This window comes from Jatropha curcas, chromosome 6 (assembly GCF_041381405.1).
Source record: "Jatropha curcas cultivar XTBG-Jc1 chromosome 6, XTBG_Jcur_1.0, whole genome shotgun sequence".
Taxonomy (NCBI): Eukaryota; Viridiplantae; Streptophyta; class Magnoliopsida; order Malpighiales; family Euphorbiaceae; genus Jatropha; species Jatropha curcas.
The window spans coordinates 578,118-601,265 of record NC_143156.1 but is presented as its reverse complement, the minus strand read 5'-3'; the positions used below and the strand labels follow the sequence as shown (position 1 = coordinate 601,265).

At 31.7% G+C, this 23,148-nt stretch overlaps 3 protein-coding genes and 1 pseudogene across 4 annotated transcripts; 1 reads left to right on the top strand and 3 right to left on the bottom strand.

Annotated features, from left to right (window-relative positions):
• Positions 1–1,994: 1,994 nt before the first annotated feature.
• LOC105628711 (cytokinin riboside 5'-monophosphate phosphoribohydrolase LOG1) lies at positions 1,995–3,853 on the bottom strand. Its single transcript, XM_012210185.4, has 7 exons — positions 3,516–3,853; positions 3,236–3,333; positions 3,119–3,149; positions 2,926–3,025; positions 2,765–2,835; positions 2,509–2,652; positions 1,995–2,201 (listed from the first exon to the last, which is right to left on the bottom strand). The coding sequence occupies exons 1-7, from the start codon at positions 3,822–3,824 to the stop codon at positions 2,103–2,105; spliced, it is 852 nt and encodes a 283-aa protein (XP_012065575.2). The 5' UTR covers positions 3,825–3,853; the 3' UTR covers positions 1,995–2,102.
• A 2,257-nt stretch (positions 3,854–6,110) lies between these two features.
• Positions 6,111–8,830, bottom strand: LOC105628710 (polygalacturonase). The gene is made up of 9 exons (XM_012210184.4): positions 8,490–8,830; positions 8,253–8,384; positions 7,985–8,152; positions 7,858–7,878; positions 7,501–7,708; positions 7,281–7,362; positions 7,028–7,136; positions 6,518–6,634; positions 6,111–6,423 (listed from the first exon to the last, which is right to left on the bottom strand). The coding sequence occupies exons 1-9, from the start codon at positions 8,700–8,702 to the stop codon at positions 6,205–6,207; spliced, it is 1,269 nt and encodes a 422-aa protein (XP_012065574.1). The 5' UTR covers positions 8,703–8,830; the 3' UTR covers positions 6,111–6,204.
• Positions 8,831–12,432: 3,602 nt separating this feature from the next.
• On the bottom strand, positions 12,433–14,378 carry LOC105628709 (signal recognition particle 19 kDa protein-like; annotated as a pseudogene). Its single transcript, XR_016321133.1, has 3 exons — positions 13,921–14,378; positions 13,739–13,838; positions 12,433–12,918 (listed from the first exon to the last, which is right to left on the bottom strand). The product of XR_016321133.1 is annotated as a signal recognition particle 19 kDa protein-like (transcript).
• A 1,821-nt stretch (positions 14,379–16,199) lies between these two features.
• CCD1 (carotenoid cleavage dioxygenase 1) lies at positions 16,200–22,589 on the top strand. Its single transcript, XM_012210182.3, has 14 exons — positions 16,200–16,566; positions 16,696–16,766; positions 16,867–16,881; positions 17,366–17,477; positions 17,917–18,016; positions 18,507–18,569; positions 18,698–18,808; positions 18,892–19,076; positions 19,811–19,949; positions 20,457–20,574; positions 20,647–20,748; positions 20,928–21,179; positions 21,493–21,604; positions 22,369–22,589. Exons 1-14 carry the CDS (start codon positions 16,342–16,344, stop codon positions 22,396–22,398), a joined length of 1,635 nt encoding a protein of 544 aa, XP_012065572.1. The 5' UTR covers positions 16,200–16,341; the 3' UTR covers positions 22,399–22,589.
• Positions 22,590–23,148: the final 559 nt, after the last annotated feature.

Genomic DNA, 23,148 nt, shown 5'->3' with positions numbered 1-23,148 from the left:
GAAACAGTCTCTCTGCAAAAGCATGAGGGAGGAGGGTTTCGTATATCAACCCTCTCTAGAATCTACGAATACGAGATGTTTTATTCAGTTTTTTCCTTTTATTGTGTATAAATAGAAGTGGAAAAAAAAAAAACTTTCCATAGCAAATTGCTTGTTCTTGAATATTCTATACATTTTCAAGAGCATGCAAAAGTAAAGAAGTGTATTATACTATTACAGGGTAAGGCTACTTTTAAGATATGAATATGTTAATATATAACTTAGGAATAGACTTATGGTTATCTTATCACCCACTCGTCCTCTTCCTTCTATGTCCCATCATTTTACTTTAAGATGTAATATTTTATTTATGAAATTATAGGAAGGAATTTAGAACAAAAAATAAGATTTGAAGTTAAAGTTTAAAGTTAATTATTTACAATATTACTTCTTATATCAGGCAGAGCATGGTTCGGAAAAACCAAACTATCGAACTGATATGAACCAGTTTGGTTTGGTTCAGTTAAATATTTTGTAAAATTTGTCTTATTTTGGTTTTAATAGAGAAAGTAGAAAACTTTTTAAAGTTTGGTTTTGATTTTTATTAAACCTAAAAAATTTGTCCGAATTGTTAAAAATTATTAAAATTAAATCAAACCAAATATATGTTTGACTTGGTTTGAGTTGCACTGAAAATATTTCAGGTTGTTTGGCATAAATCAATTCAATTTGAACTGAACCAATTGAATCATCACCTGAAACTAGAACTATTAAAAACATATAATTTCATATTTCATTTAGTACTATTGTTCATTTTTAAAAAAATAAATTTACTAAAGTGCCCACTTGTGATGGTTACACTCCAACCATGACACACTGACATATGTATATATATAATGCAATTTCCACTTTGGCCAAGACAAGGGTTTTTTAAAAACCTTGATTTTAGAGTACAAAATTATAGTGTGTATTTTTAATAACATAACGAAAGAGTGCACTAAGCAACAAAAATGTCAATTTTAGGGTTATGGTGTTGTAGGACCCAATCCACAGGGTCTGTCTAAATGAACAATCAACCCAAAATCCAAAAGCTCCAATCCACACTCAACACATCAGCACTCTAATGAAAAAATAAAAGTAAGTGGACACAGCCTCTTTGCCTCCTCTTACCATCTCCATTCCCAAAGAGCAATCTGTCTATCCCTTTCTCTCCTTTTCCCCACCACTCCCCACCTTGTTCCTTGTCACCATTGTGTGCTTTTTTGACATGGTCAATGGTCTAATGAGAGAAATTTGGAATAGTGGTTTTCTAGAAAATTAGTTCAATATTAATGGGTTTGATTTAGTTCAGTTGTATCTTTTCATATTAGCATATTACTTTAAAAATCTAACAAAAAAAGAAAAAAGATTGCCTTAAAAGTTTTTTAGGGTAAATAAATACTTAGTCCCTCAAGTTTTGTCATAATTATAACTTCGTCTCTTTTATTGGTAAATACACAATTTAGTCCGTAAAGTTTAGTTTCATTAAATTATTTAATCCTTTGCCCAAAAACGTGCCGTTTTTGTTATTAAATGACGTACTCAATAGTAACGATATATCAAATGTGAATGACTAAATAGTCTAGTAACATATAGTTTTCAACTCCTAAAATAACATTTTTTAAATAGAAAGACTAAATAGTTTAACGGAGTTAAACATCAAAATTAATAAGTAAATTACTAAACAAGAAAGATGAAATTGCAAGTATGATCAAATTTGAGGGACTAAATAGTTATTTACTATATTTTCATCAATTCTTGATTAGGTCAAATTGGATAAACAAATAGGTTTAATTACCAAATCAATTTTTTAAAAAACATTGATGTAGTAAGATACATAGAGAAAGAGAGAATCTTTTGCAATTCAATTGAGTTAAAAAAAAGAACTAGAACATACATGTCATGATGAATATACAAATGTGGGTGATTCAGATATGGGATCTTTAGACCACTTTAGAGAGAGAAAAAGAAAGATATTGAGTAATCTTTTGCTGTCTTTTCTTTTTGATTGATTAAAATGGAACTGCACCAACTTATGTATCTTTTATATAAATATATACATGATATAGATGGCTTCTCAAGATCTAAGATCCTAAGGCTTCCCCACTTGTTGTAGACTCTGATAATTGGTCCACTTCCCAACTTTGTCTTGGTGCAACTTTGTCATGGCCTGGTTCATATTCCTGCATCATAACAATGAAACCAATTATATATCATTTCTTGCTTCTCTCTTCAACTTTTCTCTGTCATCCTCTCCAATAATTCAGCAACCAACCCTAGTTTTTATAATGATAGTATGCAAGAAAACATTTTTTTGTGTGCCTAGTCAATCATAAACCTTTAAACATTATCAAATTGTACATATTTTATTATTTTTCTTTAGCAAAGTCTGCATATTGTTGTGCAAAATTATATTTTAAATGTCGTTTCTCCCCGTATTGTTTCTGAGTTTTCATATTTCTTCTTTCCATTTCCGTGCATACTGCATACCTCCATTTTCTTGATAAGTTCTGCTGCTGTATCTGCTATAACTACGATATGCCTTGCAGTATCATTTATGAAACCTTCTTCAACTCCCTTATCAAACAAAGCAAGTAAGCTGTTATAATATCCATCTACATTTAACAATCCCACCTGTTACAAAATTCAAAATCAAGAAAAGGGAAAAGAAAAAGAACCCATTAAAGTTTATCTTCTAAAAGAACTGATAAATTCAAGTAAAAGCTAAAAAAGACTTATTGGCTACTGGTTTGTCATGGATTCCTAGCTGAGCCCAGGCTATTATCTCCATCAGTTCTTCTAAAGTTCCATAACCACCTGTTGGACAAATTGTACAATTTTGATTTAAATTTATCGTATTCTATTCTAGGTAATATATATTATCTTTGAAGGAAACTTTATCCATACCAGGAAGTGCTATGAAAGCATCTGCATGTCTTGACATTTCTGCTTTCCTTTGATGCATATCTGCAACTGTTATCCTTTCTCCTATGGTTTCTCCTGATATCTGTGTAGTGAAGCTGTGGTTTCAATCATCTTGAAAGATTTCAATAATGTAAAGCATATAATTAACATTATAGAACTGGAATGGAATTAGTACCTCATGAGGCATTAAAGCTTTAGGAATTACTCTACACAAGCAAAATTTTAACAAATATGTCAAGTTTTCTGTCCACCAAAAGAAAAGCCAAGAAAAGAAAAAGAAGTTCGTATATACCCAAGAACATGGCAACCTCCATTAAACACAGTTTGTGAGATCAAACCCATAAGACCTACGCTCCCCCCACCATATACCAAATCAATCTTTCTCTCAACCTGATAACAAGAACTTAACCATCAGTTAAAACCAACGTGCAATAAAGCTCCTATAAACCAGTGGACCACTACTAGAGTCTGATTAACCCAGAAGAAAAAAAGAAAAGGCTCCTATGAAAGGAGAAATTTTAGTCTATTAGAAATCTTTTGAAGCTTGTATATTTGACTTGTGTATATATTACCAGCTGTTTACCAAGTTCAAGAGCAGCATCACTGAATGAAGATTTGTACCCAGCTCTACTTCCACAAAATACACATATACTCTTAAACCTTCTTGTCTTTTCACTTGCAGATGTGTCTTGTTCTTTTTCCATCCTTCTGATAAGAATTGATGATGAGAAATTGTATGGCAGAGAGAGAGAGTGTGTGTGTGCAAGTGAGAAGACACCTTTGGGTTTTGAATCTCCTTTATCCCCACTCCCTCCTTTTTTATTAGGCTTGTTGAGCAAAGAGTTAGTGTTGGAGAAGAGCCCAACAATTGCCCATCCCATCTGTCTTTTTATCCTTCTTTCTCTTGCAAAATCCAAATCATCTCTCTCTCTCTCTCTCCATTCTCCAATAAATATTCATTAAGTATTTATTTACATTTGTTGAATCTTGGATAAAACAAGTACTATTTGCCTTTCCTTTTTTGTCCATCTGACTTAATACCTTGCTTTTACCCTTTTGTAGTTTTGTTGTCCTCTCTCCTTCTCTCTCTCCCAAACCACACACTTACACAAAACATACATACTTTCTCCTTTGGACAAAATAGAAAAGTAAAAGTGTGCATCACAGAAGTGTGAAAAATTGGGGACAGAAAGAAAAAAAAGAATACTTTGTTTCTATTCTGCTCTGTTTATAGCTAAATAATTGTAATTAGAGTTTAAATCCTCTCGATCACAGTTGTTTTCATTAATTTGGTGAATCAAGACGTGGGTTACTCTCTATTGTGCAGAAATATGGGATTTTTCATGCCATCTTCAATACCCAATGCCCTGTATTAATTTTAAATTCTTGATTAAAAGATTTTGTTTTGATTTTCTCCACATAATTAATACATGAAAATTTTATTTTAAACATGATTGCTCACCCACTCCTCTATTTTCATTTATTTTCTTAAATCACTCAATAGTCAATTCAAACTTCTTATCAGTCATAAAATTAAAAATATATTAATAATAATCAGTATTATGTAAGCTTATCCTTGCTAATAATTATTTCATTTTCGAAAAAAAAAGACATTTATGACTGTTTGTTGAAGCAAATCTTTACCTAGCAGTAATTACAGTCTTCCTTCTGTCTTCTCTTTGCCGTATTAGCTATCTACCATGTGTAAAACTTTATTCATAGCTTGCCAAAAACTCACACTTCCATCTTTGACAAAGAGAAACATATGTGCTCCAATCTTTTTTTCTCCATAGACTAAATGTAATGTAGGTAATTAACTTGCAATTAGTTAAAATTGAAGTATTTGTTAGTTTAATCAGTTAAAATAAGTTACACAAGTTAGTTAGGTTCTATATGATTCCCATTATAAAATTATATATGTAGCAGCAAAAATCAGCTAAGTCATCACCAACTAAGAGTTCCTTTCTAAAAAAAAAAACAAAGATGATAAGAGAGATGCCTATTTTTTTAATCAACACCCATTTAATAATATACCTACAAATTATAACTATTATTTATTTTTATATAACCGAAAGAATCATACCTCAAAAATTAATCATTCTGATACCCACGATAGACCGAGTTTTTTTTTTTTTTAACCCCGGTCGATATTATGATATCAGCATCACCACCAATTAGTCGTGGTGTCATTATCCACGCCATATGATTAAAATTGGAGAAGCTGTAGCTAGTTCTGATATCATATTGTTATGATTTTGAGAAAATCATTATATTTAAATCTACTCCTGCTGTGAGATCTAAGATAAGTTTCATGTTTTGTTTTGTAATTAGAATCATTATATCTAATTTATTTCACACTTGCTCAAGTTACAATTTAGAAATTTTTTTTTTCTTGCTTATCTATTATTTTAGAAAATGAAATTAAATATTAATTATTTTTCTGACTTTATTCCTTATTTTTTGGTATCTTCACTACAAAAAAGTAGCTATTTAAAATTAATAAAAAATGTAATTTAGTCAAATATAATTTTTTTTTTCTTGTATTGAATTATTTCAATGATTTTTCATAATCCTTATAACAATTATATTAAAATTTGGCTCAATCTAACGAGGGAAAAATTAAGAGAACGATCTTTTTCCTGACCCAAATAATTGGGCTTGTTTCAGAAATTACATTTAGTAGTCCAATGAGCCCAATTTGTATTTGCTATTGTAATTTCTCTCGGATATTGAGCTGTGTTTAATGGGTTTTAATGTAATTTATATTTGAAATCGTAATTATTTTTTTAATCCTCGTGCAAAAGTCTTAAACAAAAATGAAAATCATGGATGAAAGGAGTATTTGTTGGATTAGATTTGTTTGGATAGGATCTAAGGCTTCATCTATAAATCAAATCAATAAAAATATGAACTTTTAAAATTTATTTCTATTTTTTTTTCTCAGTGTATGGTCAAAAATACTATTGGTTTAAATAATAATAATAATAATAATTTTTCATTATTCATGCATTAAATAGAACATACTTTGAGAATGATGGCTGAGACAAGGTGGGAATTCTTACTTGATCAACTTCATAAATTGAAGCTAACAACATACAATTGAATTCATGATTTTACATTGGAATTTTTATTCCATGTGATTTCAAAGACATAAAACATTAAAAAAATTATTAAAAAAGTAAAAAAATTTATAAATAATTTAACATCTAATTAAGTTGAATCAATCACCACAACAATGGGTGCTTCTTTTTCTTATCTTTGTCAAGAGCATTGAGGAGAAACTCTCCCTCTATGTGCCAAATATACATTACTACATGAAGCTTTGGCCCTTTCATCTCCTTCATTTCCTAGAACTATGTCTTGTAATAAAATTTGTTGACAAGGGAAGGTTCTGCTGCAATTAAATTTAATGGCTACTTCTGATGCACTTGTTCCTTTTATGCCTCTGAACACTATATTGCTTACTTGCACTGCAGATTTCTGCCATTAAAGCAACAAAAAATATATATATAATCCATGAGTTGTGAGCTTGAAATAAAAAAATAAAAAAGAAAAAATTTGTTTTGTTAGTTACCTGTTCTGAGCATGGATCGTCTTGATCACAATAGTTTTGATCGATAATTATAGGATTGCTCACATTTTTCATTACGATATTTTGAAATACTATGTTTTTTGCATATCCAGACCCTCCCTGCAGATCATGTAAACTTTTAGAAAATATGCTGAATATTGCAAATTTAAACAAAAATAATAAAACTATTTCATTTTATTTTACCAAGAAAATATCTTTTTACCAAGAAAAAAAAAAGGTACAAACGGAAATAATGATCAGCTTTCGGTTAAATGTAGGAGAAATGGGTAACTATTTTTCTTTAGTCTTATGTTGCTTTTTCTTATGAACTATTGACCTAGACCCACCAATCAATCCCTAAATTCCTTTTGTCTTGCCTTTGTCTTAGGTTCATAGCCCTACTTGGTAATGGCTGCTGTCCTTGAGGCTTTGATTTAGGAACTGAAAATGTCTTAATCAACCAAATTGTCTGCAGAAATAATTAAAATAAAAATGTCAAAAGTGTTGTCTCACCTGCCAAGTCTTAATTCTAGCTCCATTAGTGGTTCCTGAAAGTGTTGCTCTATTAACTAACACATTTGAAACTTCTGCTTCTGAATTACCAGCTCCTAAGCTACCGATACTGCCATTAACAACATAGAAAAATAAATATCAGAGTCAGTAAAATTATACCAAACCATAAATTGAACATTTGCAGAGTAGAAATGAAACAGTTGAAATTTGTTAGGTACAAAGTTGGCTAGCTAGATTTGAATATTGAAGAAACCTTATTCCATGTCCTGGTCCACATGTTATATCTGTAGCTTCAACATTTTTTGATCCGCTTACTATTGATATGCAATCATCACCTTCAAATGAAAAAAATAATTATAATTATAATCTCACTCCATATTTCGACATCTGGGTCGATCTTGTTTTCACTTAAAATTTTGATTTTTGAAGGAAATTTTGAAAATTTGTATCGTTAATTAGGGTTACATATATACCTGTTCGTATGACAGAATTTCTTATGCGAATGTTTTGTGTGCCAGTGACATGAATACCATCTGTGTTAGGGCTGTTTCCTGGTGCAGTCACCATAAGATTTAGAGCTCTAACATTAATACATTTTTGAAATGTAAGATGCATTTGTTGTGAATTTCTGAATGATAGATTGGCTACTATCAAATTCTTGCACTCATTGAAGGTGACAGCCTGCAAAATATGTAGATACATTAGTGTTCAGAATATGCGAAAATATACAGAGCAGATACTTTAAACAAATGATTCATATAACCCAGATGTTCGGTTGTTTGTAATGTTAGAAATGAAGAAAGAAATGATTAGAAGGAGCATAAACTTACAGTTGGTGCATCTGAGCAAGGCTGGATAAAAATGGAAGAGAAAAAATAATTAATTAGTTGTTTATTTATAGTAGGAAAAATTGTTATTAATTATGAAAATTAATGAAATTTTCAATTAATTAAGTACCTTGTTTTTGTTGATTTTACAAGAATTTTGCCACCAAACTTTTCCATTGCCATTGATGATGCCACCACCTTTAACTCTCAATCTTTCCACATTATCAAACACAAGCCAATGTCTTCTATCATGTTGATAGTCACTCATCTTATTGGAAGCTTTTAATGTTCCATAAATCTGAAATATGAAAAAAAATATATTAAAAATTATAAAAATATTTAAAAGGTAAATAATTATTGTAAAAATTTGTAATAAAAATATGTAAAAATTAACTTACCATGAATTTAATATCAGAATTACAAGGACCTGAAAATGTAACTCTCTTAAGATTATAAGTCTTGTCCTTAGGTACAATAAGAACAGCACTTTGTGTAGAAGAACAAGCCTCTTCCCATGCTTTCTTAAATGCCTAACAAAAACCCAACAAAAAAAATCCAAAATTACACCTAAAAATTTAAAAAAAAAAAAAAAGAAAATTAACCATTAATTAGTGAAAATTTCCATTGAAGCATACCTCACTATCATCTCTTCCATTAGCTTTAGCTCCAAAATCATCTACATTTACTATTTTTGGTGATTCTCTTGAAGAAGAGCTTCTTTTCCTAGTAAGCTTTGAAAAGCTAGAAAAAATAGCATTTGAGCTTTCTTGGTAAGTGCCAAAACAGGAACTTATAAAGAATGTTAATGTAAGAAGAAAAAGGAGAAGCAAATATTTTGGTGGGTACATAATTTTGTCTTCCACTATACTTTTAAAGGAGAGAAAAGCAAAGAAATTGAAAGTTAAGGTAATAAAGTTGCAAACTTTAGCAACAGGAGATTTTTGGGTTGTTAAGAATTTTTTGTCATGAATTGGAAATACAAAGAAGAATGTATATATAGAGTGAAAGGTTGCGGTTGATAATGACTTTCCAAGACTTTTTTGAAGTCAGAGAGGGATGGATAATGGATTTGAAAAGATACAAGAGATTGAGAAGAAAAATATTATTTGGTCTGGTAGCTGACTTTTGGTTTTCCAATTTCTCTTCAAATCAAGAAAATGGAAATAAAATTCTAATATTTAGTTATATATATATTCGGTAGATAGAGATCGGGTGAAAGACTAATCCCTTTTGAACTATACAACATAGTAAAGCTCTCTTAAGAGGTTAACTTTACGATCCTATATAGGCAATTTGACAATTTTGTAAGATTTATTTCTCATTTCAGTAATTAAAGCTTAACTTTTTAACTGAGATTATACAATAAGAATTTCTTTATTTGTAAATTTGTTAATCTTGATTAGAGTAATTTGGTTTTAATGAATAAAACTAGAGAAATCAATTCAATAAATGGGATAGCTTTTAATATCAAGTTATTCTTAAAAACAAATTGGAAACGGGTAAGTTAGTTAGTTCTTTTGATTTTAAGACCAAAACAAGAAAGAAAAGAAAAATTAGTTAAGTATCCATGCTTTTTTTTTTTTTTGGCCAATTACACACGTGCATATATGGGTGAGGTAATAACTTACTTGGTCATACTAACTTCTCTTCTATAGTTATGTCTCTACAAAGATATTTTCTTTTTCTTTCTATAAATAATAAATTTTAATTAACCAAATTTCAATCAATAGAATAGTCAATAAACGACAGAATCCCTCCTCGAAAAGTTACATATAAAATATAAGTATTACGAAAAAAAATATATAACAGAGTTCATTGATCTTATAAAAAGCTTCTATAGTAGATAGTAAACATTGTTAAATTTTCTCCTTTATCACTGAGCGGTCATTTAGGGACCTTAGCTGGTGATCCGGGCTATTTTCCTCTCGACGATGAAGCTTATCCCCCATCGTCTCACTGGCCGACCTTGACCCCTGTCTTGTCGTATATATTTGACCATTTTGGTATTTGCAAACCTACATTTTGGAAACCATGTACACATTTCTTTTTATGTTTTATGTACAAAATTAAAGTTTAAATTCATGTTAATATTATTAATAGAGTCAATTTCATCTTCATCATCATTATGAAATTGGAATATCTTGTTACAATCAATTGGAGTGTAAAGGCATAAACTTTATACCTTACAAGATCAAATTTTTAACTTTCAATCTACTTATCACTTTACCCACAAGCTATCTAAACATACATGTGTGTGATGTTTTGGTTTAGTAGTAGTAGTCATTGTAGGCCTCTTGCAATCAATTAGTGGTTTATTTTCAATAGTCCAAAGCCCATAATTAAAAATCTTAATTTTTCAAATTGAAAATTATAATCTTGAACTATTAAAGATTGAATTTTTAAAAATTTATAACCTACTTATAATTATTTAAAAACTTTTACAAGTGATTCTAAACCTAAATATTAATTAGGTGGTGATTAATACTTGCTAATGAAAATAGAAATTTTTAAAAAATTGTTTGTATTTTATTCTTTTCTTCCTTGTATATGGTTAAAAATACTCTCATTTCAACAAAAATTTCTATTTTCAATTTTCATTGATTTGGTCTATGGATATCGTCATGGATCCGATCTAAGCAAGTAAATCCTTTAACTATTGACTTTTAATCGCTTGTTCATATAGATAAGCTTTAGGGACGTGAAATCAATCAATTCAATTCTAAACTAAATCAAACCAAACCAACAAAATCGAATTACATTTGTTTTCTCAACTGAATTGAAATCCAATTATGTACAAAATCAAATTGCATTGATTTGGTCTGATTAACTCCATTTGAATTTTGAGCAAAATTTAGACTTACTTTCAGCCGAATCAAAAATTGTAAACTAAAATTACTAAAATAATAAATTTAATCATCAAATCGAAAACCAAATTAAACAAGTTCAGTTTAATTTTTCATTGAAAGCTCACCCTAGCTTAATTATACACCGTACACATAACAAAGACCAAGTGCATGATGTCAAAAGAAAGTACCCAACTAGGTTTTGGTAGAGTAAGTTGGGGAAGTTAGCACCATTTTAGGTGAATTAATCATTGGTGCAAGGAAAAGAGAAGGTAAGAGAATGGAATTTGCGTGTGGGTTTAGGTGTATGGGGTGAAATAATAACAAGTTCATCTATCACTACTTAGACTTGGCGTGGTGTGTTTGGGAAACTAAATAGAGGGATGGGTCTTGTGTTTTGTGGGTTGCCAAGGCTTTTACCTCTTTTGTTTTGTGACATAAACAAAGATAAAACTTGTACTTCATTCTATTTTGCATTTATTATAACTTGAACCTCATAAGTTAAGTGACAAATTTTATTCACCAAATCATGTTAGCGTTCATTGATTCAATTTGAAATCGATTCGAATCAGGTCAAATTGAATAAAATCGAATTTCTTTTAAAGAAAAATTGAATCAAATCAAAATTGTATAAAATGTCAATCAAATCAAATAGAAACTAGTTGATGTTACTCGATTTAATTTTCTAATTTTAACCTAATTTACACTTTACATTAATTTTTTAAGAATTAAAAAAAAAATTTCAATTCTTTTCCCATTTAATCTGAAAATTGAATTGAATACTTTAAAACTTAAACCGAATTGTACCGATCAATTCGATTCAATTAAATCAGTTTGATGATTTATTCATAAATTTCTCGATATAGATGCGTAAATTTATTTTTTTTTTTAAGATATATTGGATTTTCCACTCATTAACTAACATATTGATATTTCAAATTGCATTTTTAATAATTTAAGTTGTTTAAATAATTATAATTGCTAAGGGGGGTAGAATAAAGAAGAAAGGATAAAGAGAAATTCACTTATAACATGTTTCACATGATAGGGAAATTGCTTGCAAATTCTTGAACTAATGGCTTTTTTCCTTCAAATGATAATGAACCAAACTAGTGGCTAAAAAACTAAATAATGGACTATTTCAATTTAAAGAAGTCCCTGTGGACTTGAGTCTATAAGCCCCATGGTTTTAATATTTGGGCATGTAATAGTGGCCAAATTGGTATCTAGGGTTGACAATTCAAAATCATGTTTTTGCAACTTATTTAAGCACAAAAGACAATCTAGAAAAAAGGGTTTAGAGAAAATAAGAAAGATTAATTAGGGTCTACTTGATTTGGAAAGTTAATTAATTTTCAAAATGGAAGTTAAGTTAGTTAAATATGACTTTGAATTTTAATTAAGGTCAGCCCATAATGCTTCTTTACACCAAAACACCCCAATTTTTGACTATGCAGCCTATTTTTAGTTAGGCTAAGTTAGCTTTACAAGCAATTATGTTTTTTGACTATGATTTTGAACTCAAAATTCCAAAATAGAACCTCAATTTGCTATGAGACCAACCTTAACCTTTGTTCATGTATGTCACATTATATAATCCAAATGGCCAAGAATTTGGAAGTGAAGCATTCAAAAATGGAAAATCTAATTTTGCTCCCTTAATTCCCACCAAGCTAGAAAATTTTGACTTCCCCTTAGACGTTGGTTGACATGGCAACGGTAAAGAAGACCAGAATGGAGATCAATTCTCTAAATTAGCTGTTCAATTCCTACCAGTTGACAGGCTGCAGACAAAAAACAGTTCTTTTTCTTTTTTTTTTTTTTTTTTTTTAAAGGAAAATATTTCTCGAGGGCATGAAAATAAGTAATTAGTTCAATAAACAAAGGTAATATCTGTGAAATTTGAGCTCATTGGATTTTAAGCCTGCTACAAGAAAGCCTATTGTCACGGGCATAGAGTCTCGCGCAGCACTGCGCCTGTGCGGCGCCCCGGGAGCCCTCCAATGCTGGCCTAACACGGTTACGGAATTTGTCCGTAACACTATGCTGTGCTGACAAACAGATGATGATCTGATGAACCTGATGAACTACTATCTCTTCTTTCTCCCACCTTTCCCAGACTTGGATGGTCCAACGCCAGATGTGAAGACAGGCTCCTGCTTCTTAGTCCTCCCTGGATGCCTAGGCACCAGCGCTGCAATATGGAGCATTAGCTGTTTTCCTGCAATAGAACCAGAGCATCCGTTTAAATGCACAGAGGGAAAGAAACGGTCTCTCATGTCCTTTATTTTCCAATGTTATTCAGTTAATATGGATGCAACAGAAAGCTTGACATTTTATTCGTTTCCCTTCCAATGTCTCTTCAAAGTGGAATCAGAATGTTCAATGAAACATGTGGATTGTTTGATGTAGTGTTTCTCAAATAGAAGATATAAAAGCCTGAATAGTAGAAACTAAATATACGATGACTGAATGCCAATCAACAATTATCACGCAACAAATACAAGATAGATTTGCAACTTGACACTGATTGAAACTTCCATCCACAGAAATCAAATGTACATTTTCTTTTTCACACTAATCTGAATCATCAATGAGGTTGCTGCAAAAAAGTGGCAAGCCTGCAATAGCACCCCCAATCATAAGCATGCTTTCAAAATTAGAAACTGAAGAAGAGAGTCACTAAAAATATGCACAATTGTGCTGGTTTCAATCCCTTGAAAAGGATATGGAGAAAAACCAACAAAGAGATTCTCTCAAAGCAAGAAATTAGTTTTACCCAACATAAAGATAACATCGATAATATTGATAATAAACCACAAGGACAATATCCTCAACTGCCATGCATTTATCAAAAAGAACCCCTGTTATACTAATGTTACTAATCCCTTTGAGGACAGATTCACTGCAAGAGTCTTAGGCACTTACTGCAGACAACCAATAACTACTAAATTTGTTGAAGAGATTGACACCATGACACTTAATTGACAACAAACCAACTGCATTTCAAGACCATAGTTCATTTTCAAAACTACACTCACTAGTAGGAATGGCTGGGTTGTACAAAGTCCCATCTTCCCTCTTCAGCAATACCCTCACCCTTCCTACTTGCATGAAATCCCGTGGATATGCCTTGTCAATCTGAAAAACAAAATGGCAAATCACATTAAAGATTAACATCCAAAGCCTCTTGAGTTCAAACAAAGATAATGCAGATTAAAACCTCATTGGCAAAAGGGACTTTGAGATGGCTGCAGCAATCACCAATCTCAACACAGGTTGGATTTTCGCAAGCCTTGGCAGTACTGATTCGCCTGCCTTCAGCTATGGTCTTCTTCGAGTTTATGTAAACGGAATACAAGACTGCTCATTTCTTTATATTGGGGAGATTTCCATCTATCATATCTACTGTTGAATTCCTCTACAATAATTAAATCACTTATCTTTGCAATGTAAATCTCCTAATAATAATTAAAAAAGCTTCATACAAATTCAAACAAGAAAAGATATCGAGAATCGTAAGTTTAGCTGTGATCAGAGAGCAGTAATCTACGAGGGAACAAGAGATTGTGAACAAAGAAATACCAAGCTAGAACGTTTACAATCGAGAGAGGGGATCAAACTTTAATATTTGATGTATAAACTTTAAACACTAAATATAATCGCAAACACTTAAAAAAGACTTACCGGACGAGACGATACAGTCGGAAAGCTGGAGGTTAGTCTTCACTCTTCAGCTGAGAAATGGAACGATCTCCGTTGGTGTTCAGCTGGAACCCAGGGATGGCGGCAGTGCGGGTACCCGCTACAAATCAACTACCCGAACCCGATTATCGATTTAAGTGCCCGAATCCTTTGAGGAATAAACCAACAAATACCCAATTCCACAATTCCCGGTTTAATTATAAATCCATTCGAATCCGAACCCGTTTGAAACTCAAATCTGAAACCGAAAATGCAATAGAAAATATATAAAAAATTCATATTAAAATTCAACTTGAAAATAATAAAATAATACATAATAACATTAAAATAGAAAAAAAATAAAATTCAACCTAAATAAATTATATAATTCATGTTTTTTTTAGAGCTAAATATGCTCTTAAGTCTCATCAAAGTTGCATCAAAATTGCCAAAAATATATTTTATTGTAGCTTAGAGGATCTTTGGACCAACAATATGTAGCATCTTTTTATGGTTTTAAATAATTATCTCAAATTAAAATTATTTTTATTTTATACAAAATTTAAAAAAAAAAAAAAAAGAAAAAGAAAATCATAACAAAAGTGAGACGCACCAGCCAAATTAGATAACGGACTAACTGCCGTGTGGTCATGTACCCTTCTCCAAGTGAGAAATGTACCACGTGGACTCATTTCACTTGTCCGTTCTGTGGTTTTAATTTCAACACGTCACCACCAAGCCATGTGATCAGGAATGCGGGATGCTTCTGCTGTTACTGATTTGTAGCAACTCTTTTGTCTCTATCAACTCAGAAAAAAATCCTATCAAATTGGAAAATCATTTTTGTTAAAAAGGGAAAAAAAAATGAAATTTCAAATTTCAAATATATGGAAAAAGTCCAATTGCCCCAAATAACATTACGAGTTAAACAGCATGAGCATCTAATCTCTTTGAATAATATTCAAAAAATTGGTAATAACTTTTGAATAATATTTATTAAATTGGTAATAATTTTTATAATGGAAATGACTAGAACTCGAGACCTCTCACTTTTTATATCTTTTACAAGAAATAAAAAACCAATCGAATCACATCTAATTGATGGTTTAAAATCTAAGTTAATTAAGCTAAATGATTAAAAACGTGATATAAAAGAGTTAAATGTTAAACCGTTCAAAAGTTTGTATGATATTATCTTATAGGCTTGAATTTTTTTTTTCTTTCAAACAAAAGTTAATTTTTAAATTTTAATAATGTTTGGTCTAAATAAAAAATTTCATTTTCATTAATTATCTAATTGAATACGCTAAATATTCAATAAACGGAACAAAATAAGTTACGACTTGACTCATTTCATTTGTGAATATGTGGTTTCAATTTCAAGACGTTACCATCAAGTTGTAAGAACGGAAGATACTATGTATATTGACAAAAACAAAATTGAATTTTCCAAATATTGAATTGACAACCTTATTTTTCAACTCTTAATTGTCTTAATTTTTTTATTTTCATGTATTTTGATTTGATAATAGCCAATGTTATGATATTAATGACAAGAGTATTTTCCTTCATTTTTTTATGCTAATTAAAAAAATATTTAAATGAATTGAATTATAATAAAATATTTGTTAATTAAACGAAATTATATTTATCTCACTTAATTATTTAAGAAATTTTAAAAAAATAATAATAATGAGTTTTAAAAAAATACACCATAGTTATTATATTTAGTGAGAATAAAAATAATTTTTTTAAAAAATTAATATATATATATATATATATATATATATATATATATATGTATGCCACTTGGCAGTTGCACTGCCAGCAGATATAGCCTCTGCCTCTCAATTCGCCATTGTTAAATCAACCAAGCGAGCAAATAAATTGCTCCTACTCCACTAATACCATAGAGTGACGGAGAAAGAGAGAACCGCAGAAGACGAAAAAAACCAAAGAAATGGCGGAGGTGGAGAAGAAGCAAAGTAATGATGGACCGGCGATAGTGGAGGTGAATCCAAAGCCGAACAAAGGACTGACTTCAAAGCTTGTTGACTACTTGGAGAAGCTGATCGTCAAATTAATGTTTGATAAATCCCAGCCTCTCCATTATCTCAACGGTAACTTCGCTCCTGTTCCCGAAGCTCCTCCGGTTAAAGACCTTCCTGTCATAGGCCACCTTCCTGTGAGTTTATCATTCATCAATCATTGACCGTGTATACGTATGTTATATTTATTCGCTTTTATTAGTATTATTATTAGATTCTTTGGATACCTAAAAGTTCTTTTTTTTTTTTTTTTTTAATTTTTGAAGGAATGCTTGAATGGGGAGTTTGTGAGGGTAGGTCCTAATCCAAAGTTTGCTCCTGTGGCTGGATATCATTGGTAAGTTCTATTTGTGTCTTTTGATTAAATGCGGATTTTTCTTGTTATTGAAAATGGAGATAAGAAAGCTAATTTCTTTCTCTTGTTGCTGTTTATGCAGGTTTGATGGAGATGGGTATGTGAAGTTTGCTACTTTGATCAGAATATCGTGCAGTTTATCTACTTTTATAATTTTAGGAAAAAGAATGTTACTATCCCACTTTGTTTTCCTGGAATAATTGTTCCAATCTTTGTTAAACACTAATTTTTATGGAACTAAGATCTCATGCGCCCTGGCTAAATGTGTAATTGGTTAACTGCTTGATTTCCTTAATCTGCAATGTACATTTGTAGTCCACATATGCCATAGCTATAGATTCTAATAAAGTGTTTAGCAGACTATTGAATTCTTGATAATTGATTGTCCGTAGATCTTTGTTTTCTCTTGTAACACAAGTGGTTTGTCCATTTTTCTGTTATTATCACTTTTTGCTGCCTTAGTTTTTGTTTTTGAATTTCGAAAGTTGGATGATTGCTTTGATTTTATTAGGACTATCTTTATTGACATGCTAAGAATGGCTTTCTATGACTTCGTGTCCTTTTTATCAAATAATTTGCAGCATGATTCATGGCCTGCGCATCAAAGATGGAAAGGCAACATATGTTCGTCGCTATGTGGAGACATCACGACTTAAGCAAGAAGAGTTTTTTGGAGGCGCCAAATTTATGAAGGTAAAATACTGACCTGCCTGAAAAAGAATTCATTATTACGTGAAAACTACATAATTTTTTGAGGGAAAAGTAGGTCTTTAGTTGATGAAAGTTAGTAATTCACCTCTGGTGTCATTTCCTTTCCATACGTGATCTCCTGTTTTAAGGAACTGATAATTTCTTTTGACATTGTTGGTTGGAACAATACACTCTGGACTCTCTTACATGGGATTATACAAATGTTTTTCTTTTCGAAGTCTCATGCTTGTCAAATTATGGATGCAGTTGGTTCTCCAACTTTACTAATATTTCTCTTTGGATAGCATGCTTGATAGTTTCAAGTTTCATCACAGTTGCGTTTTCACTCACCAATTAAAGAGCAGATAAACCTTAAGCAGCAGATTTTTTTTTTTTTTTTTTTTTTTGAGGATAACTTTCATTTTTTGTTCTTCATTTGCAGATAGGTGATCTCAAAGGGTTCTTTGGATTATTGACAGTTTACATGCAAATGCTGAGAGCGAAATTGAAAGTGCTGGACATGTCATATGGATATGGGACGGGTAAGTTTAATGAATATGCCACTACTTCAATATGAGAATCCCATGTGAGATTATGCCCCTTTGCTGACCGTCTTTCAATCTCAGTTCGAAAAAACATATCATTTCACAGGTAATAAAATGATTTTCCTTAATTGTATTTGCTCTCTGTGAATCTAAGATGATTGCCTTCCTGCAAACATGCACCTCAAAAGCAGTTGAAACTTCGCAATATTTCACCTCTAGTTCTGTGATGAAACTTGAAACTATTTGTGCGCATGTGTAAATAACGTGTTCAAGAGACACAAGTTTTAACTAGGCGTTTCCTGCAATTTAGAGAAATTCCCTTTGTAATTTCTTGAATTTTTTATTTTATTTTATTTTTACATTTGACGGGAATAATTTTAAATTAAAGTTCTACCTGTGCATCTGTCCTAGATGCTACTGAAATTATTGAGCATTCTTAAAATATTGACAATCTTAGAAGAAACTAATTCTCTGTAGCCTTGTTCAGCTAATACAGCTCTCATTTATCACCATAGAAAGCTCCTAGCACTTTCAGAGGCAGATAAACCCTGTAAGCTTAGCCTCTCTCCGTGTTTTCACTTTCCACAATGATCAGACAGTTTCTCGGGGAACTGGATTTTTTTGTACTTCTTTCTTTCTTGTAGTGGGGGTAAAAATTATTCCCGTTGCATCCTGCAGATGTAGTTAAAGTTATGGAAGATGGAGATTTACAAACTGTTGGCTTGCTGGATTATGACAAGAGACTTAAGCACTCCTTCACTGCTCATCCAAAGGTTGATCCATTCACTGGTAATATCCACCTTCATGAATGAAACTTTGTCAACCAGTTTAATGAAGTAATATTTTTTGATGCTTAAATTCCTTCAATGCAGGAGAGATGTTTACATTTGGTTATGCTCATGAACCCCCATACGTCACTTACAGAGTTATTTCAAAGGATGGTGTCATGCATGATCCAGTACCAATAACCATATCAGACCCCATCATGATGCACGATTTTGCTATTACTGAGAATTATGCAATTTTTATGGATCTTCCTTTGTTCTTCAGGCCAAAGGTATGGATCCTGAATTCTTGCAGTTTCTAGACACAGTACAAAATACACTATGAATATATTAATGATCATTGAATTGTGCACATCAATGGAAATTCATGGTGAAAAGAAACTATTTAACGATAAAAGAATAATTATTTTATTAGTGGCAATGATTTTGTCAATCAAGTCCATTTGATTGAAGGTCTTTATTGGATAACAGGCAGTTTCGAATTTCGGGATTTGTTCAAAATATTCAATAACTTGATTTCTAATGATCAGGTTAATCTTTTATTTGTTACTTTGTTTGATGATAGTGATGTACAATGTGCAGTATGAATGATAACATTATTTCATTTTACTTTCTGTTAATTTGTTTGTCTTGAAAAGAACTGATTCACCAGTAACTAGCTTCTGCACAAAAAAAAAATAAAAATAAAAATAAAAAATAAAAAAAATCACTTCACTTGAATCTAGTTCACATTTCCATAACAAAATCCAGAAAGAAAATTTTGTTTGCCAAAATTTTCTTCAACTCATTTGCAAGAAAATTAGTTTCTTATCACTTCCCTTCATTTTTCCTAAATATTTGCTTTCATAAACGACCGAGTACACCCTTATAATGGAATTCATTTATAGTGTGAGAAGTGGAACCTCAAATCAAGGCTGGATTCTTCAGGAAGATTTTGTTGATTGAGAGGCCTAGATGGAAATTGTTTGTAGATTTTCACTTAATGATTTCAGAACAATCTTTTCAGGAAATGGTGAAAGAAAAGAAGTTGATATTCACATTTGATGCTACCAAAAAATCTCGATTTGGTGTCCTGCCACGGTATGCAAAGGATGATCGCCAAATCCGATGGTTTGAGCTTCCAAATTGCATGATATTTCACAATGGTGAGGCCACTTGCTTTCCCATGTCCTTTAATTCCAAATAAAGCCTCAAATTTCACTTACGGAAATCTCTTTATAGCATCAACCCAAGTGTCAGCGACTCATTCAACTCTTATAGAAATGTTTCTTTTCTTTTTGTGATTTTTGGAAGGTTGCTGCATTTGGCACTTCATGTGTTATTTCACTCTATATAACTATTATATGAAAATTGGTGGATACAAAGTACAAGCACCGTAATTTACTGAAGGTTGCAGTTAGGCCTTGTCTTTCTTTTGGATCCATCATAAATCAAGAAAATTATATAGACTGGTGATTTTCTTGCAGTCTGATAGTTGGCTAAGAATTGACATTTCTTGCAGCATGCAAGTCCACTGGCATCTGGAACTTGGCTATATTTTTCATTGTTATTTCATAATGGAATTCAAACACACAATAACTTACTGTTGTCTTATGACTAAGCCCATCCATCCAGATGTATCGGTTCTGACTTATTTACCAATTTCTTACTAGCCAATGCCTGGGAGGAGGGCGATGAAGTTGTTTTGATCACTTGCCGCCTTCAAAATCCAGATTTAGACATGGTTAGCGGAAATGTCAAAGAAAAACTTGAGAATTTTACAAATGAGCTGTAAGCAAATTTTGGCACTCCCACAATTTTGACAGCTTTTCATGTGTCTCTGACTATTGTTATTCTAAGCAGGTACGAGATGAGGTTCAACATGAAAACTGGTGCAGCTTCACAAAAGAAATTATCAACATCTGCTGTTGATTTTCCTAGGGTGAATGAGAGCTACACTGGGAGGTATTCATCGACACTAGGCACACAGAGCTATATATGCTTTTTTCAAGCAGAAACAGATATTCAATCTGAAATGATAGAATTCTTCAATGAGTTCATTTTATTTCTTTCTTTATGGTGTTAATTAAACTGGATCTTGTTTTTTAAATTTTTTACTCGCTGATTGTTCTCTGTCATTTCAGGAAACAAAGATATGTTTATGGAACCATTCTGGATAGCATTGCCAAGGTCACTGGAATTATCAAGTTTGATCTACATGCAGAGCCCCAGCCAGAAAAACAAAAGCTTGAAGTTGGAGGAAATGTTAAAGGCATCTTTGATTTGGGACCTGGTAGATTTGGTTCAGAGGCTATATTTGTTCCCCGGGAGCCGGGCACTAGTTCTGAGGAAGATGATGGCTACTTGATATTCTTTGTACATGATGAAAAGACTGGGTAATCTTTTCCTTTACTTAATCATCTTTCTTGTACTATCTCTAGAGTATACAAAAATTTATTACTCAATCTTTTTTCTTTAATCAAAGCATCCGTTTAATGAGTGAGCTGAGGTATTCTAAAACCTGATTTTTATCCACTGGTAGAGCATCAGACTATCATTCTGCATCTTTTTCTTCTCTTTTGTTGTTGGTTACCCTCTGAGCAAGCATGGGAGGATAAAGTTGTTTTGTAGACTTGTTTCCAATATACTTCAACCAAGTTTTCAACAGGGATATGCTCTGAAATTAAACTCCTTATTTTTAATTTGCAGAAAATCATCAGCGAATGTAATTGATGCAAAAACAATGTCATCTGATCCTGTTGCAGTTGTTGAATTACCTCATAGGGTTCCATATGGGTTCCATGCCTTCTTTGTGACGGAGGTGAATCAAACTTCATTTTTAGTTCTGTATTTGAATTGTCACTTTCATCAAAAACTTAAGTTAGTGTCTGTTTGGCATGTTGGTTAAGCTGCTTCATTCCAAACCATGTGTTTACCAGAAGTGGAGATTAAGACGATTAGTCAAACAAACCTAGGAAAAACAGAAATTCCATATCCAAATAATGGCAATATGGACTTTGAAGATCTTGGAACTCTAATAGAAGATAAAGTAGACTGGGGTTATTGTAATATTATATACTTCAAAGTAGAGCAGAGATTTTATGCAAGGGTCATGGTAGAGGTACATAGGATTGTCGCTGAAACTAGGCAAATGCACAAAATTTGTATAGCAGTTAGCGAATTGAGAATGCTGTTAGCTCTCATACATGGAAGTAATGCATTTGCAAAAAGCTAGGTATGGCACCAAATAACAAGGACTAGATACTCAACTGATATGGTACCCTGTAATGTAACAGAGACCACTGCATCATTTGAACATCTACTAATCTAACACATGATGTCATTAATCGGATTTGCATATTTAAGAAGAATTCTTAACACCACCTGGCAGTCGGAATATTGTCTATAAATATCATTAAGTTTAAATTGAATTGCAGCAAAAATTTAGATTATCCTACTGTTTCTAGTTTTAGCAGTTCTGCAGACTGGAAGAACATGTGCTACATGATTGTTGTTCGAAAAACCCGTTGCACATATTCCCTATTTTTCAGCTACTTAACCTGAAATTCTTTGAATATTGAACAGGAACAACTTCAAGAACAGGCAATGCTGTAATGGTTCAAAGCAGAGATCATATAATCATTCAGGTGTCAAATGGAGAAGTACCAGGAAGCTAAGTTATATCCATATAGTGTATATTTGTTATTTCATCAGTGTATGCTAATATTCTGTATGCTATTTCCTGATACACAAAAACCTTGGTGTAATTTCTGTCAGATTAAGAAGATACAATTTTAGTACCCAAATCAGTGTTCAATGCCCTAACTGAGCATAATGGAGATAAATAATAAAAAATAAACTGATTCTAAGATAATTTGAAACTGGAGCCAAATTGAGCAGGTCTTTGTTTAATTCTGCATTGTATGATATCTGTGGAAGATGCATTACAAATTTTCAACCTTTCCTTTAACGTTAATCGCGGTTAGAGAAACGGAAATGACAAATAATAACTGCTGTTAAAAAGAAATGCTGCAAGTGATTATATACAAAGTGAAAGAGAAATTTTCTACATAACATTGTCATGGGTTTATAAAGCAAAACTGACACATCAGTACAATGTAGTAATCAAAAGATCCTGATCTTCTATTAGACTAGCTCGAAATTGCTTAGCCAATTGCTTCTGCTAGGAGAGTCTTCAGATTTCAAACCCATGGAAGCATTAGCATATGGCATTATCAAAAATGCTTTCTTCCTGGACAACTGTACAAGCATAGTCTAGCTATACCAGTACATATTCAATTTAGGTAAAGACTCGGATTCAGAGATTGCAAGGAACAATAATCCTGAAATATGAACAACACAAAT

What these genes read in the sequence shown, in the direction of transcription:
- CCD1 (XM_012210182.3), top strand. Translation starts at nt 16,342, where the DNA reads ATGGCGGAGGTGGAGAAGAAGCAAAGTAATGATGGACCGGCGATAGTG. An exon ending in CTGTCATAGGCCACCTTCCT is followed by an intron (nt 16,567 to 16,695) that starts GTGAGTTTATCA and finishes TAATTTTTGAAG; the next exon opens with GAATGCTTGAATGGGGAGTT. An exon ending in CTTTGTTCTTCAGGCCAAAG is followed by an intron (nt 19,077 to 19,810) that starts GTATGGATCCTG and finishes CAATCTTTTCAG; the next exon opens with GAAATGGTGAAAGAAAAGAA.
- LOC105628711 (XM_012210185.4), bottom strand. Translation starts at nt 3,824, where the DNA reads ATGGGATGGGCAATTGTTGGGCTCTTCTCCAACACTAACTCTTTGCTC. An exon ending in TGCTTTCATAGCACTTCCTG is followed by an intron (nt 2,836 to 2,925) that starts GTATGGATAAAG and finishes TTTGTCCAACAG; the next exon opens with GTGGTTATGGAACTTTAGAA. An exon ending in AACTTATCAAGAAAATGGAG is followed by an intron (nt 2,202 to 2,508) that starts GTATGCAGTATG and finishes GTTATGATGCAG; the next exon opens with GAATATGAACCAGGCCATGA.
- LOC105628710 (XM_012210184.4), bottom strand. Translation starts at nt 8,702, where the DNA reads ATGTACCCACCAAAATATTTGCTTCTCCTTTTTCTTCTTACATTAACA. An exon ending in ATTCTGATATTAAATTCATG is followed by an intron (nt 8,153 to 8,252) that starts GTAAGTTAATTT and finishes TTCATATTTCAG; the next exon opens with ATTTATGGAACATTAAAAGC. An exon ending in GTAAAATCAACAAAAACAAG is followed by an intron (nt 7,879 to 7,984) that starts GTACTTAATTAA and finishes ATTTTTATCCAG; the next exon opens with CCTTGCTCAGATGCACCAAC.